Source organism: Neofelis nebulosa, chromosome 12, assembly GCF_028018385.1.
Source record: "Neofelis nebulosa isolate mNeoNeb1 chromosome 12, mNeoNeb1.pri, whole genome shotgun sequence".
Taxonomy (NCBI): domain Eukaryota; kingdom Metazoa; phylum Chordata; class Mammalia; order Carnivora; family Felidae; genus Neofelis; species Neofelis nebulosa.
In genome coordinates, this window is record NC_080793.1 from 87,011,375 (window position 1) to 87,028,431 (window position 17,057).

Sequence of the window (17,057 nt, forward strand, 5' to 3'; positions counted from 1 at the left end):
ATTAAGGGGCGCCTGGGTGGCGCAGTCGGTTAAGCGTCCGACTTCAGCCAGGTCACGATCTCGCGGTCCGTGAGTTCGAGCCCCGCGTCAGGCTCTGGGCTGATGGCTTGGAGCCTGGAGCCTGTTTCCGATTCTGTGTCTCCCTCTCTCTCTGCCCCTCCCCCGTTCATGCTCTGTCTCTCTCTGTCCCAAAAATAAATAAAAAACGTTGAAAAAAAAATAAACATTAAAAAAAGATTAAAAAAAAAAACATGCATACACTTGGAATGCATCTACTGCCTAACTGGGAGTAAGAACCGTGCTGGTGGCTGTCACTATTTTGTCTTCACTGGATGTCAAGGCAGGGAGCCACGGCACTGGTAAGGTGCTCGAAGTGTAATGGGTCACTTTTAAAGTGTAACAGCCACTTCTAAAACTGGCTGGTCACTTCCCATGCTCTATTTGAAAAAAGACATTCTGTGGAAGCGTCTCTACTCTCTCCAGTAGAGAGGAAAGTTAGGGCACATGCAGGAGTCCTGAGTGTGGGCTTCAGGGTCAGACCGACCTGGGTTCGAGCCCCGGCTCTGTCATTCAGTAGAGGGTGTCGTTGTCAAGTTGTTTGCTCCCACGGAGCTTCCATTTTCTCTTCATAAATGGGGGCCGGTCTCAGTCTTGGTATTGCTGATGTTTTGGGCCGGAGAGCTCTTTATGGGGGGGGTAGGCAGTCCTACACTCTGAAGGACATTGAGCAACCCACCTGGCCTGTCCTACCAGATGCCGGTAGCTCCCCTCCCCGAGTTGTGACAAACCAAAAGGTCTCCAGACGTTGCCAAACACCCCATGGGGGAGGACCGTAAAATCACCAAGAACCTCAGCGCTGACCTTTCAAATAAATTAAAAACCTCCAACCTTCACACTTGGTAAGATCCTCATAAATGAATTTATGCACATTGCTTAGCACATGTAGATACCTGGTAAGCACAAAAAGAATGCAGGATTTTATATTATCATCTCAGTACTGATCACAGGGAAAGAGAGACAGAGTACAAGCCAGGGAGGGAAGAGAGAGTGGGAGTCACAGAATCCAAAGCAGGCTCCAGGCTCTGAGCTGTCAGCACAGAGCCCAACGCAGGGCTTGAACTTATGAACCTGTGAGATCATGACCTGAGCTGAAGACGGACGCCCAACTGACTGAGCCACCCAGGTGCCCATAGAAAGTTTTGTTTAGAGATTATTTTTAATATACAGATGACAAAACCAAAGTCAAAAGGTCAAGTGTCCGGCCAAGTTCCTTAATGAAGAAAGTGATAGAAACAGGACACAAATACATAGCTCGGAACTGGTCCTCTCTACCCCTATTTAATACTGTGTAGCACACTACCCTCTGTGGCTTTATGGCTGGGGACTAGCTGATTTCTTATGGAAGATTAAGATGAAAAAAATTTAAAAACTGCTATCATAGGAATGCCCTCCCCTCCTTTCTGCCCAAAATTAAATATGGGGGGGGGGGGAGAGGATGGTAAAGTTTTACGGAAGAGTTAGCTTATCTTCTGAATCGGGAATTGGCCAACTCACCATTTGCTTTTAGCCACTTTTTGGAATGAAGGTAACTCTCCAACATCCTTTCATTAAACAGCATGTACCCCATCGGTTCGGACACGATCACGTCGATGGCTTCGGGAAGAGAGATGTCTTCGATTTTCCCTGGCAAAACAATGATCTTGTCTGAAAGGTGGTTATTTTTCACCAGCATCTGAAAAAGACAAGACAGGGTGCTAGGTGCCAGTACTGATGTTATACAGGGTCTTACCAAAAAAAAAAAAAAAAAAAAAAAAAAAGAAGGTCTACAGATTAAGGGTTGACACCGTGATAGGGATGAGAGGGAAGAGACATGTTTGTTTCTATAAACCCTTGAATAAAAACAAACTTGTTTTTCTTAATGTACAAATAGTTCGTGTTTACTGAGAGAAGACACAGATATGACACAAATAAAGACACCTGTAATTGTGCCACATGCAAATACTAACTATGGAGAGTTTGATGTATACCCCTCTCGGACCCTTTACACACATGTACACGTGTGTGTGTGCATGAAGGTGTGTGGGGGTGTTGTCTGTGTATGTGTATATTCATATGCGCCTGCACTTTTGAGGGAATTGTTTTTTTGTTCATGGTTTCAGCTTATTTTCCATCATTCTGCCTTCAGTAAAGATGCCAAAGAGCTCTTTACAAGAATCTTGCACAAATTAATGATCCTGACGCTCATTAAATTATCCTTTGGCCTTTGGATTCCAAAAATAAGTAAGAGCACATTCTTGCCCTTTCTGCAGAAGCACATTTTACAGTTATGTACTCATTTTTCTTTGATGTCTTCTGTATTCTGTTTAATAACTTTGAGTTCTCTTCAAAGTGGGACCTTGAAGAGATCTGTATTTATTATATTTCTAATGTATTTCTTCTTAATGCCAAATATGTCAAAGAACTTGCATTATTACATTTATGTCTTTCTACTGCCTGAAAAACACATTTCCTAATAAACATCTTATATGCACAAGCATAAATGTAGACAGCACATTCCTTTTGGAGTTGTGGCTCTCCGAGACTCTTAGATCTTTGCTCGTTGTGTTTATGCACAGACAACTTCCATTTTGTATTTTCACAACTTGATCCCTTTCTTTGTCATGAATGTGGCACACCATGTGTTCGTCATGATTCCATTACATTTGTTCCATTTCTGATTACTTTGTCACATAGCTAGAGTAACCTTTACCTCGAGACAGTCCTTCTAGGGTGCTGCTTACCAATACATGCCCCGTAAACTTATTAAAAGTCTTTTCTACTTAAACTTTTTTTTTTTAATGTTCATTTATTTTTCAAGGAGATAGAGACAGAGCATGAGCGGGTAAGGAGCAATGAGAGAGGGAGACAATCCAAAGCAGGCTCCAGGCTCTGAGCTGTCAACACACAGCCCGACGCAGGGCTCGAACTCATGAACCCGTGAGATCATGACCTGAGCTGAAGTTGGACATTCAACTGCCTGAGCCACCCAGGCGCCCCTACTTAAACTTTTTTTTTTTTTTTAAAGATGGAATAAATTAATCTCTGATCTGGAAAAACAATGAAGAAAACTATGAATGTGTCACCCACTGTCGACATTTGTCCATACAAGGACTCTTGGAATTCCATTTTATCATGGATGATACATGTGGAAGTCTAGGTCATGGGGCTCATGGGATTTTTCCCTGTAGAGACAAAGCCTAAAGGTTAAGGCTTTTGGTGTCCTGCTCTTCTCGGCTTCCTCTAGACTTTCTTAAAACTTCTATATAATCTTGTATTTCCTTGATTCTCTTTTGTTCATGAATACAATAATCTTCAACATCCTGGGGGCCTAGCTGCTTCCCACAGACAATTAGTAACTGTGTTCTCTTATGTCTACCTTTCAGAAATATCTCATTTCCACCTTTTCCTTTCTGCCTGCATCAACTTGTTTGGTTCTTAATAGCTTCAAATATGGAATTTAAAAATAGCATTTATATAGTAAAAAGAATAATAGTAGTGCCTATCTCACAGGCCGGCTTGAGGATAAAACAAGATAAAGTATATTAAAGGCTGTGTAAGTTTTAAAATTATTACTGTCACATTATTTTTGTTAAAGAGTACTATGCATTAAAAAAGAGAAACGCAAGTGAGCAAAAACATGAAAATAAAGACTGTATTGTCATATCCAGATGTAGGCAAAGTATATCCCTCAGCAGACATGTGAGTGTCTCTCTGTTTATGAAAATGTAAAATATTTTGTTTGGCACCTTGAGATATTTGAGCTGAGGGCTCAGGTTGCACTAGAACCTGACTAGCTCCCATGGGGACAAAGGGCATCACTATATCCGTCCTGGCCTACCTGTCAGGAAGTTCTGTTTTAAACACCATTCCATGAAGTTTTCTACAACACCATTTCTACTGGTTGTATAGTATTTCAAAAAATACTCTGATTCATTTAACCAACCCCAAGTTATCGGACATTGAGGTTACAGCACATTTTTCATCGTTATAACAGCGTTTGAACAAATAATAACAAATAATAACAAATACTTCCCACTGCTTCTGGCGCATTTAAAGAACACGGCAATTTTATATTATTATTATTATTATTATTATTATTATTATTATTATTATTTTAATATGAAATTTATCGTCAAATTGGTTTCCATACAATACCCAGTGCTCATCCCAACAGGTGCCCTCCTCAATACCCATCACCCACCCTCCTCCCCTCCCCCCCCACCAACCCTCAGTTTGTTCTCAGTTTTTAAGAGTCTCTTATGTTTTGGATCTCTCCCTCTCTAACGTCTTTTTTTTTTTATTCCTTACCCTCCCCCATGGGTTTCTGTTAACTTTCTCAGGATCCACATAAGAGTGAAACCATATGGTATCTGTCTTTCTCTGTATGACTTATTTCACTTAGCCTCACACTCTCCAGTTCCATGCACGTTGCTACAAAAGGCCATATTTCATTCTTTCCCATTGCCACGTAGTATTCCATTGTGTATATAAACCACAGTTTCTTTATCCATTCATCAGTTGATGGACATTTAGGCTCTTTCCATAATTTGGCTGTTGTTGAGAGTGCTGCTATAAACATTGGGGTACAAGTGCCCCTATGCATCAGTACTCCTGTATCCCTTGGGTAAATTCCTAGCAGTGCTATTGCTGGGTCATAGGGTAGGTCTATTTTTAATTTTCTGAGGAACCTTCACACTGTTTTCCAGAGAGGCTGCACCAGTGTTCATTCCCACCAGCAGTGCAAGAGGGTTCCCGTTTCTCCACATCCTCTCCAGCATCTATAGTCTCCTGATTTGTTCATTTTAGCCACTCTGACTGGGGTGAGGTGGTATCTCAGTGTGGTTTTGATTTGTATTTCCCTGATGAGGAGTGACGTTGAGCATCTTTTCATGCGCCTGTTGCCCATCCGGATGTCTTCTTTAGAGAAGTGTCTATTCATGTTTTCTGTCCATTTCTTCACTGGATTATTTGTTTTTTTGGGTGTGGAGTTTGGTGAGAAGAACATGGCAATTTTAAAGGTTTCTGATACACACTGCCCCTCTGCCTGCCACAAAGGGATTCCACTTCTGGATTTTAAGCCCTTTCTAAATTCTGCCTATGGGGTATGAGACTTTGCACAAGGTAGTGTATAAAACTGCCTCGTCAACTTGGGTCAGAATGCTAGAAGGGGAGCTTTCTAAGTTTTGCTAGAGAGACCAATGTGATAGGATATCCAAGTGAGCATGATATTATTCTCTATGGAGAATTTACAGAGAATAATCCTGGACCATTGACCCCTTAGGAACATCTGAGATATAATAAGGCTTTGGAGGGAGGATTTTATGAGCTGTCAAAAGCGCAATTTGGGATTCATAGGAAATAAGTTTGAGTCTCATTATTCTCACTGGTAAAGAAGGGAATACCGCATTATGAAGTAGGAAAAAAGGCCTGCTGGTAGGTCACTGTATCATGTGACTTCATTTAATTTCATTCAATTCAAAGAACACTAGATCAGGAATCTGAAGATATGAATTCTAGCCCTACCTTTACTACCAAAGAGCTGTGTGATTTCGGGCAAGTCACTAAAGCCCATAAATTCTGGTTTCCCTCCTTGCAAAATTAAAATTTAAAACGAGTTGATCTAAGGCTCCTTCTAGTTCTAACATTTTATGATTAGAAGAAAGCCCAATTTCCCCCCAAATATATTCCTGGAATCCACGAACATAAGAGCTTCATGATCAAATAACTTTGGAACTTCTTTATAATATATATCCCTCTTACAAAATCAGAGATATCCTTAGCAATATCAATTGCTTTGAAGAATTTTGCAGGAAAGAAAACTGTTTGGCTTGGTTAAATCAAAGACACCCAAACTTATTTGGATGCTTTGCAGTTCTTTTTTCACACTGGACATTTATTTATCTCCTGCAGATCAATAATGAGGAAACAATGAAAATAGTTTATTTGGTAATTCTAAATCTGAATACAATTTGTTGACAAAGGTATTTGAAAACAGGACACAAATCCAACCAATAATAGCTCTAAGACAAGAGAATAGCTAATTCTGGATATAAGTCTTTGAGTCAATGTTGCTGTTTTCCTTCACCTTTGGTTTACAACACTCTCAGTACAGAAAATCTTGTGTTAGCCTGTCTTCTCACACACCCTTCTTCCAAAGCCGAAACTTTGTAGCACTATCCTTTACAGGAAAAAAGGAACTTTAATGCATCTCCCCAAGAGCTGGAGAAGGCTACTAATCCAGAGGAAGGCTCCATCATCCACCATGTTCACTGCTGCACAGATTCTCCCTATGGGACCTGGTCCTTCTCTGAGAGTTCAGAATAGAGGGAGGTTCCAATAAGGGCTCTACTCTCCGGACACCATCAAGGTACGAGCAAACCCACATTACATCTTTGTTTGGATCTTGTTTCCTTGCAATTACACTGGGTTTCAAAAACCCTTCAATAGTTCCGTCACTTGTATCGGCTGCTTAAATTGTGCCCACACATGCACACACACACACACACATACACACGCACACACTTTAGGTAGTGGCAGCAGTAGAATTCACCCTTTTAGTATCACAGCGATTTCCAAGATAGATCATGGTAATAATTTCACTTGGTGAAGTTCTTATCTCGCTTGGGAGGTTTTTCATTGAGCTACAGGCATTAAAATGTGTTTATTTATGCCTGTGCAGTTCGGAAGCTTAGTTAGTCTTAGAAGCTATACCACACAATACCATACAGTATTGAATTGTATCCTGTCTCAAAGAGGTGGAAAAATCAAGCGTTTTGGAGGTGAAAGACTTGGGTGCTACTGTCAGATTCTCCACTTAGTAGCTCTAAGACTTTGGCCAAGCCACATAGTTTCTTGGAAGTCCTTTCATTCATGTGTAAAATGAGAATAGGAGCGCCTGGGTGGCTGAGTCGGTTGAGCAGCCGGCTTCGGCTCAGGTCATGATCTCACTGTTCGTGAGTTCGAGCCTCGCATCGGGCTCTGTGCTGATGGCTCAGAGCCTGGAGCCTGCTTTGGATTCTGTGTCTCCCTCTCTCTCTGCCCCTCCCCCACTCATGCTTTGTCTCACTGTCTCTGAAAAATGAATAAACTTAAAAAAATTTTAAAGAAAATGAGAATATAATAGCACCGATCCCTTCATGTCATCTTAAGGATCAAATCAAATGAGAAAGTAAGAGAAATGTATCAATCAAAGAGAATAGGGATTAAATCGAACACGATTTTAAAGACAAGATGATAAGGCAAAAGAGCTGAGATTAAATGAGACATTTGGGGTCCAAAGAAACAGCCAAGAAGCAAAGCAACATAATAATGGAATAATACTTAACTAATATGCAGGAAGAAAATATATTACGTTCCAATTACTTATAACCGTTTTGGAAAAACATTTGGCATCAAAAAAGGTGAAAGAGGTACTCACTGTCCAACTCAGAAATATCACCAGCTAAAAATACACACTCCAGAGGAATATTTGAACGTATATTCAAGATAAGCTGTACTAGAAGTGTCTGGGTGGCTGTCAGTAAAGGGTCCGACTTGGCTCAGGTCACGATCTCATGGGTTCATGAGTTTGATCCCTGCGTCAGGCTCTGTGCTGACGGCTCAGAGCCTGGAGCCTGCTTCAAATTCTGTGTCTCTCTCTCTCTCTCTGCCCCTCCCCACTCCCACATGCTCTCTTTCTCAAAAATAAATTAATGTTAAAAAAAAAGATAAGCTGTACTAAGGATTTAATTATAATACTGGTAATTATAGGATGTAAATTATAATTTCATTATAATTTGTAAATTATAAATTGTAATTATAAATATGTAAATTATAAAAATTTACAATGAGCCAGAAGTAACTACTGATAGGGAAACAAATGAGTAAATAGCGGTATATCCATATGAGGAATACTCTTCCACAGTCAGAGAGAACCAGAGGTACACGTGTTAAACATAAATTAATTTCACAAACTAAATTTTAGGGGGGGAAATCAGGTTGCTGAAGAATGATTTCTTTTATTAAAAAAAGGTTGAATGTATTCAAAAGTAAACTATGTTGATTAGGATATACTAAATCATATTTTTAAGCTTTTTATGCTAAGCACAAGACTCAAGATGTTATTAACTTTTGAGACTGAAGGGAGGGGAGGGCATGGAATCAGGGCAAGGCAAATAGGAATTTTATTTTTTTTTTATTTTTTATTTTTTTAACGTTTATTTATTTTTGAGACAGAGAGAGACAGAGCATGAACGGGGGAGGGGCAGAGAGAGAGGGAGACACAGAATCGGAAGCAGGCTCTGAGCCATCAGCCCAGAGCCTGACGCGGGGCTCAAACTCACAGACCGCGAGATCGTGACCTGAGCCAAAGTCGGATGCTTAACCGACTGAGCCACCCAGGCGCCCCAAGGAATTTTAATACATGGTTAAGATTCGTCTAGTTCTTACACTGGGTTGTGCGGATATATGGGCTCATTTGGTTAGTACTCTTCATACCTTATATTTATGCTCATCTCTCCTTTTGTATGCATAAAATATTTTATAATAATAAATTTAAAATCAGGCTATCAATAGAGAAGCTCGAGGTAATCATCCTGAATGCAGACTAAGTAAGACAAACTGATTTTGCCATCAGAAAGAAGCTAATAGACATGGAAGACAGATGAAAACAAAGCAGCAATAAAGGAAATTATGTCTCAGAAGTATAGGAAAATAGAATGCAAAAAAATCACTGAAAAATAGAAGAAAATCTCCCTGAAATAAAACCCAATTCTTTTAACAGGAAAAATATACACTGGCCATAGGAAAATTTCATACAGTAATAGTACCATGGAAATACATTCTGCTCAAGACTTTGGATTTAAAGAAAAAAGAATCAATTCCTTGGGCACTCAGGCAGAAAAATAAATCACCTTAAAAGGGAAAGAAAATCAGGATGGCATTAGATTCCTCTCGAGTCACGTTCATTTTAAGAAATTTCTACAGGGGCACCTGGGTGGCTCAGTTAAGCATCTGACTTTGGCTCTGGTCATGATCTCGTGGTTTGTGAGTTTGAGGCCCATATGGGGCTCTGTGCTGACAGCTCAGATCCTAGAGCCTGTTTCAGATTCCATGTCTCCCCCTCTCTCTGTCCCTCCCATGCTCATGCTCTGTCTGTCTCTGTCTCTCAACAATAAATGTTAAAAAAAAATTTCCACAAAATTTAGAAGAAAAAAAAATTATGACCAAAAGAATATTAAATCCAGAAAGTGCTATTCACATTTCCAACATGAAAGAACTCGGACTATATAGCACACATAAGCCCTTCAAAAATGCTTTGTCAGAAAGAAAAAAAGAAATTCACATAATTGAGAGATGAATTAAATAAAGAATTTGGCCATACGAAGCTATAATAAGACTCATGGTTAGAAATGAGTCCATTTAATTATGGAACAAATAGTAAAAAATAGCAAGAATTTGGTTATATTTCAATGAGAAATATATTACACCTTCACAGTATATAATTAACAAAAGAGGAAGGAGGAATATGAGGGTGTTGATAACTTCATTTTTTTTGCAAATTTTCAGAAGCAACCTACAAACAAACATTAAAGACTTAGTGGAGCATTCTAAATCTTGACAATATAGAAATTAAAAAAAAAGAAGAAGAAGAAGAAGAAGAAGAAAATTGGGAGTTGTACCAGAAGGAGGAAATTTCCTCTTCAATTATACAGAGAGAGTCAACACTATCTTCAAAGCAGATGATTCAGGAGAGAGAAGTATGAGTATTATGACATAAGGTTATTATGGTAATCAACTCAAGCACAAATGGGGTGCTTGGGTGGCTCAGTCGGTTAAGTGTCCGACTTTGGCTCAGGCCATGATCTCACGATTTGTGAGATCGAGCCCCACATCGGGCTCTCTGCTGTCAGTACAGAGCCTGCTTTGGATCCTCTGTCCCCCTCTCTCTCTGTCCCTCCCCCACTCACACTCCTCTCAAAAATAAATAAACATTAAAATAATGAATGAACGAATGAACCCAGAACCACTCAAGAGTAGTTAACATTGTGAAAAATGAGCAGGCATTAGTAGGGTGGATGGGAGAAGTTTCCTTTTTTTCTTAAGGCCTTCCTATACAGCTTGATTCCTTGTGAACAGGTATTACTTTAAATTAAAACACACACACACACACACACACACACACACACACACACACACACACACACACACAGAGTCAATGAGCAGTCCTGCAAACAGCAGGATCCCTAATTAGTCTTTCTCTTATTCTCTCCTTTCAGAACCCCGTCCTTCAAATGGGCAATTCTGAACATCTGCTCAAACATTTAAAAAAGCACTATTAACCTTCCTGTTAAAAATTCAACGACTTCAAGTTTACTTAAGTATTCTCTTGAATACTTAAGCTAAAGTTCTTTGCCAACTACCACTTCTGATTCCATCATTTTATCAATCAGAAAACAGAGTCCTATGGGGGTTAGTGTTCAACCCAAGAACATGTCACAGGGGAGAGACTTGGAAGAGAGCAATTCTATTTACCCACGTGTTTAAACCAGTTCAGTTCGTAACGTTTACCAGAGACAGCAGCACTGTGGCCTGGCTGGTCTCTAAGAAGAGTCTAGGAGGGAGTACCCACGGTCGCTGTCTCTCTCCCTTGTCCCTTTCCCTCCCTTCTGCCTATAATCAAGGTATACACTGAGCACAGCATAAGACCCCCCGCCAACCCCCCCGCCTTGAGCCACTGGTGCCCAATTATCAGTGTGCAGAAAACAGGGCCCTCTGAAATCTGCCCCCAGGAAAGAGTAAATGGGCCCCTGGGAGGAACCAGCCAGGGATGTGAGTGCAAAAAACCTTTGCAAACAAGAACTGGTTGGCAGGCAAATGAGGCCAACACACAAAGTGAGAAAGACAGAGAATGACCAAGGAGGGAGACAGACACAGAAGGAAGGTGGCGGGGAGAGAGACAAAGACAGGAACTTGTTTTTCTCTTTGTTTCTCTTTCAGATGACATAAGGGCAGAGCCTGAGGAGTCCAGGAACATCTCTGTGCTGAGCGGGAACGTATCCACCCCCATACAACTGCAGAATCTCCAAAGGGCGCAGAAGTCACATAAAGCTTTTATGAAGGCAGTGTTGCCAACCTTGGAGTTTGGACGCCAATTTAAAAAAAAAAAAAAAAGGCACACTGGTGACTTTAAGACACTTAGTTGTTTCCCTCTGATGATGTTCCAGAAAGCTCAATAACTGCGGAAGAAGAGCATCAAGGAGGCAGACAAGCTGTCTAGGCTTGGAAAGGATACTTTGACCAAATTATAAAGTAAGCACTAAGAAATATGTAACGTCTACAGAAGCAATTCAGAGTCATCTGTGGATGTGTTGGGGGGGTGGTGCACCACCATACATCCTGTTAGCCAGTTTGCTTACCCTCTACTGGAAAGTGTTTTCCCTTGTAGGCTATAAATATCTGACGGCAGGTACAGGTCTGTTTTGCTCATCTAGCAGAGGGTCTGTACATCAAAGGCATCTGGTAAGTAGTTGTTAATTACCTCACCAAGGGTGATATGGCAGCCTTGGATTCAATGTTTCATCTTGGCTTGGAAAGTTATTACCAACACACTGGGGCAGTTCAAACAGGAGACATCACTCTTTGCCCTTCCTAATCTCTGGCAGCGGGCAAATGGAGGGTACGTGGGTAAGAGAAATTTGGCCAATAGTCTCTAGTCCTCTCTAAATGCTGGCATCTCCGGTAACAGAAGAGGGTGATTTAGGTATGTCAGGACAGGTTTTTCAAATTAGGAGACTTTAACATTGACACAAAGGTTATGGAGTGCCCCGCCCGGCATAACCTTCCTTATAGGTTATGTTTGCCTTTCAGTGTCTCAGAGCTATTTTACAACTCTGTAAGTCAAACCGATGATAATGCAGGCAATTCTCTTATCGTCAAAAACAGAAAGGAGTTGTGTCTGGTGGAATGTAATTGATTATCGCCCTGTGGACAGACTGGTCTTGTGTCTATTTCTAAATCCTTTTCAGTATTCCTCATCCACCTATACACATGTGGTTCTCCGAATTCCCCTTTCAACAGGCTTAACATCTTACTAGCTTACCCATTCGTAAGCTAAGGGAAATATGTGACACATGTTCATTTTATATCTGTGTGAAAGTCATACAGATTTTTAAAAAAATGATCTTATTGGAACGTACCATTTTTCACATTAGTTCTGGGACTGCATTTATTCTGTCCCCTCTTCCTGACTTTCTTCCTGCTCCCTTTTCCTTCCTTTTGTGGGTGATGAAGTATACTGCAATAGTTAAGAGACCACAGGCTTGAGGTCAAGTCTCTGCCTATCTGCTTTCTAGCAAACTCGGTCACATTAACTGATCTCAAGCCTCAGTTTCCCTACATGTAGAACTAGGGGTAACATTAGTGCTGACTTCATGGGTTGCTCTGAGACTTAATGAGTAATGCCTATAAAGTGATTATGCATTATTTGGCAAAGACCAGGTGCACAATACATGCTAGCTATTATTCCCTCTTTTCCTGTGTTGGGTGAGCCAGGCTAGTTATTAGTGACCAGCTCCCAGGTGAAGTGGAGTAGGGATGTAGACAGTTAATCAGGCTGTCAGGAGAACTCCCCTTGACCGTAGGGTTTCACTGTCTACTCTTTCCCCAGAAAGGCCCAAGTAACTTACACTTCGTGTGGCAACTGCTCACTGCCTATCCAATATCCATTTTTGCTTTTTATCTAATTAATGTAATGCCTGTGTTACCAGAGGCAACAATGTACTAACTTAAAAGACTCTACTTTCCAGCCTCTCTAGCAGCCAAGCATGGCTAACTGACTAAGTTCCGGTCTAGGAGGTATAAACATGAAGTGTTGAGAGGGACCTCCAGCAGGTCTCCCTAAAAGGGGGGAAGAAACCAAAGGAAAGCCATTTTTGAGCCCTCCCTTTGCCAACTTATTACCTACACACAGATTTGTTGGCTGAAGTTCCAGCAGCCGACCTGGCGTTGATGTGACCTTTAGGTGAAAAGCTCTACCAGGAATATGTAGCAGAGAGAGGCAAGGGGTCTAGGTTGCTACAAATCCTTTGGAGCTGCTACCTTGCCTTAAGCTACCTCATCAGACTTTTTTTTTTTTTTTTTTGCATTTTAGTTAGTTAACATACAGGGTAGTGTTGGTTTCAGGAGTAGAACCCAATGATTCATCCTTTACAAACTATACCCAAGGCTCATCACAACAGTGCCCTCCCCAATGCCCATCCCATCTTTTGCATGGAAGAAAAAAAATCTCTTGGGTGTATAAGCCAAGGTTCCCTTGGGTTTTCTGTTACACGCAGGTGAACCAACAGATAAACAGTGGAGGTCTTGTTCAGCCCAAGGGACCTCTCAACCATGACGGTCATAACAGAACCATGGGGTTCAAGGACTTCAATCAATTTTTACTGTTTTGCTACCTAAACTTGGGTTCCATGTGGGCCCTGAGGGAGTGTGCAGGAGAGGGGGGCTGATGCAGAAGAGTGGAGACGCTCCTCCTCTATCTACACCTCCTCTTATATGCATGAGTACATTTCCCCACTAAGGAATTGTTTCCATCCATAAGCAGTCTTCAGGATGTAGAGGTCTGTGAGCCTCCAACATAATTATGGGCCTTAGAGGAACGCTAAATATTAGTATATAAACACGAGCTAACTTTTCATTTCTTTCCTCTGGGCAGACACACCAACAGTACAAAGTTACGTGATTCTATGTACGTCCAGTTACATTATGTGACTATATATTCACATAGTTATATTTTGGTGGCTTTGCTTTTGGTAAAATCAACGATAATATGGGATCTTTACCCCCCACCTTTGCGTTTTATTTATTATGTCTATTCCACAATTCTGTGGGAGGGGCTTTATTATCTCCTCTCTATAGATAAGAAGACCAAAACTCAAATTGATTTAAGTCTATCAAGAGCACTCTGGTTTTTTGTAGCAACTGGTCATGAAATAACTTCTTGACTGGACTGAAGTTTTTTAATTTTTTTTAATGTTTATTTATTATTGAGAGACAGAGCATGAGTGGGGAGGGGCAGAGAGAGAGAGGGAGACACAGAATCCCAAGCAGGCTCCAGGCTCTGATCTGTCAGCACAGAGACTGACGCGGGGCTTGAACTCACAAACCACGAGATCATGACCAGAGCCGATGTCGGATGGTTATGACTGAGCCACCCAGGCACCCCTGGACTGAAGTTTTTAATAGAAAAAGGGATTTTAAAATTGCACCAAAGGACTATTTGCGTTAGGGCCTTCCATTTATATACATGACCAACAGATTACATGCTTGATGTAGCTGATGGGATAAAAATAATACAAACTACTTACAGGCCAAAGAAAAGTGGGGAGCTTCATTGAAAACAAATCTGTCTATAGAATAATTGAGACCAAACAAAATTTTGACAAATACGAAGGAATGAAGGTCATTTGGATTTTAATTTCCACCAAATGTTACGAGCCCATAAAAACTGTCTCAGGTTTTACCAGACCTCAAATGTTTCATCTTTGCAAATGGCTTCTCATCAAACGTGATATTCAGATAATTAGCTTATCCTTGGCTTTAAGAGCCACCGGTGACTTGGATATACGAATAGCCTGATGTGCAGCTCACTCCTCGGAGCCTGGAGGAGACAGCAGGTAAGTACAATCGCTTCTCTGTAGTGAGGGCTGATAAAATGCATATGTCACAAAAAAATGCAGCAAAGGCATTCTGAATTTCCTTTTCTGTAAGTCCTTCTTCAATTTTTTTTTTTTTTATGTTTTAGTTTTTCATTTTGGAGAGAGAGACAGAGTGTGAGTGGGGCAGGGACAGAGAGAGAGACACACACAAAATCTGAAGTGGGCTCCAGGCTCTGACCTGTCAGCACAGAGCCCGATGCGGGGCTTGAACCCCTAAACTGGGAGATCACGACTTGAGCTGATGTCGGATGCTTAACCCACTGAGCCACCCAGGCGCCCCTCTAGGTCCTTCTTAAGAAAAAGAGTATTCAGTCTAAGAAAGCGGCTCATGAAAAAACAAAAGACAAAAAAACAAAACACATTTCTGAAAGGTCAAGCCAGGAGTATTATGAATCACCAGGGGTATTTATGATCTAAAGAAAACTGTTACCTTATGCAAAACTCCATTACGGAATGAAATGTAATTAAGGATTTATAGAAAAAAACACATTGGGGCCTCTACTAAGAAATCAGGGCTGAAAAAAAAGATTTATTTTTCCTTTTCCAAATCACAGACTCTCAGAATCTGATCCTTGGTCTGTGTGTCCCTCCTTCTGTTTCCTTGTCACAGGAATTGTTCCATTTCGGAACAGCTTCCATAGCCCGTCGTCCCTTCTTGCTTCAGATAAATATCCAGTCACCATTTGAGCGCGGTGACCCAGATCGCTCTACGCTTACAAAGCATCTTTCTTCTGAGACAGTCCCGAACCATCCATTGCCTCAGTTAAACTTTCCCCGGCCAGTGGATGCTTTAATTTGTCACCCCTCAAAGTGTTTCAGCAAGCTCCTTCAGCAAGTGACCTGCTGATATACTTCCAGAAGACCCTTCATCTGTTTCTGTCATTTATCGATGACCTCAGTCCGCCTGCTAAGAAGCCCTGAGTTAAAGGTGAGGTCCGGGGATGGTTTTCACTTTTTGTATTTCGTCCTCTCAATCTCAGTTTAACGCTGAGCCTTTACAAAGACAGTGTGATATAATAAGAAGTATACATATTTGGTCCCTGCCCCACAGTTGCTGACACAGAGCTCCTAAATCCCTTGGAATTTCCCAGGTGAGAGCAGAAATTTTTGTTCTCACGAGAGGGGTCCTGGGGGGGTTCCTGGATAGCTTCCGGATGGGGGCTGCTTACCAGAAAGAGCACTGATTGGAAGCTTGGGACTTTCAGTCTCCCCTCTATCCTCCGGGGAGGGGAGAGGGGATGGAGATGGAGTTAATCAATGATCATGCCCACATGATGAAGTCTCCATGAAAATCCCTCAACGATGGGCTCAGAGAGCTTCCATGTTAGTGAATGCATCCGTGTACTGGGAAGAAGCATCCCTACTTCACAGGGACGGGAGCTCCTAAGCTTGGGACCCTTCATTTGGCCGTCCATCTGCACTCTTCATAACATCCTTTACGACAAACGGATACAAATGTTTAAGTAGATGTTTCCCTAAGTTTTTGACCTGTTCTAGAAAACTATCAAAACGCGGGAAGCCTTGGGGGACTGAGTCCTTGAACCCATGGAATCTGACACTGACTCCAGGTAATTGGTGTCAGAATTGAATTAAATTACTTGACCCCAGATGGTGTCCAGAGAGTTGGGAAATCGGTTGGCATAGGGAACAAACCCCCACATGTTAGGTGTGCAAAGTATCAGGAGTTAGGAAAACAGTTTTCCTTTTACGTTCACGCGTGATGGCCAAGGAGAGTCTCGACTTACAGGCAGAGCCACTCAGACAGCTTCTCAGTATTAAGAAACAGAGTTGACCTCATGTGTCCCTTGTTTCATAGGATTCACTTACCAAACAGGCTCAGGATTTCACTCCAGGCTCGCGTTCAGTTTGAGACGAAGCAATTTAGACGCAGATTACTTTTGGGTTCTAGGACCCAATTCTGACGAGTGTGTGTGGAGGGGCTTCCCACACAGCACCCAGCAATTCTCAGGTGCCAAAAGGGTGATGATTCTGCCACCGCTTGGAGACAGCACCAGATTCCACAGGCTAAGGGTTGAAACCTACACAATTGCCCCACTCCCTCCACACGCCAGTGGCAAGCCCAGGCTGTGACCCGTACTTCTGACCCACAGGCTACAGGTAGGAGGTTCCCACGACCCCCTCCTCTAGTTCGTTTACTTTGCTAGCAGCTCACGGCACCCACGCACCCATTTTACTTACTAGGTCGCTGGTTTATTATAAAAGGAGGTAAGGCAGGAAGAGCCAGTTGGGAGAGATGCACGGGGCAAGGTCTGGGGAAAGGGTAACGAACTTCCGGGCTCTCTAGGCAAACTACTCTCTCCAGTG

The 17,057-nt window shown here is 41.7% G+C and overlaps 1 protein-coding gene across 1 annotated transcript in view; it reads right to left on the bottom strand.

Moving 5' to 3' along the window:
• The window catches only part of LOC131490783 (histone-arginine methyltransferase CARM1-like), a 259,132-nt gene that overhangs the window by 40,707 nt on the left and 201,368 nt on the right, over nucleotides 1-17,057 (bottom strand). Inside the window, exon 8 of the mRNA XM_058693237.1 lies at nucleotides 1,555-1,732. Within this exon, the coding sequence (XP_058549220.1) occupies nucleotides 1,555-1,732 (178 nt within the window). The remainder of the gene's footprint in view (nucleotides 1-1,554; nucleotides 1,733-17,057) is intronic.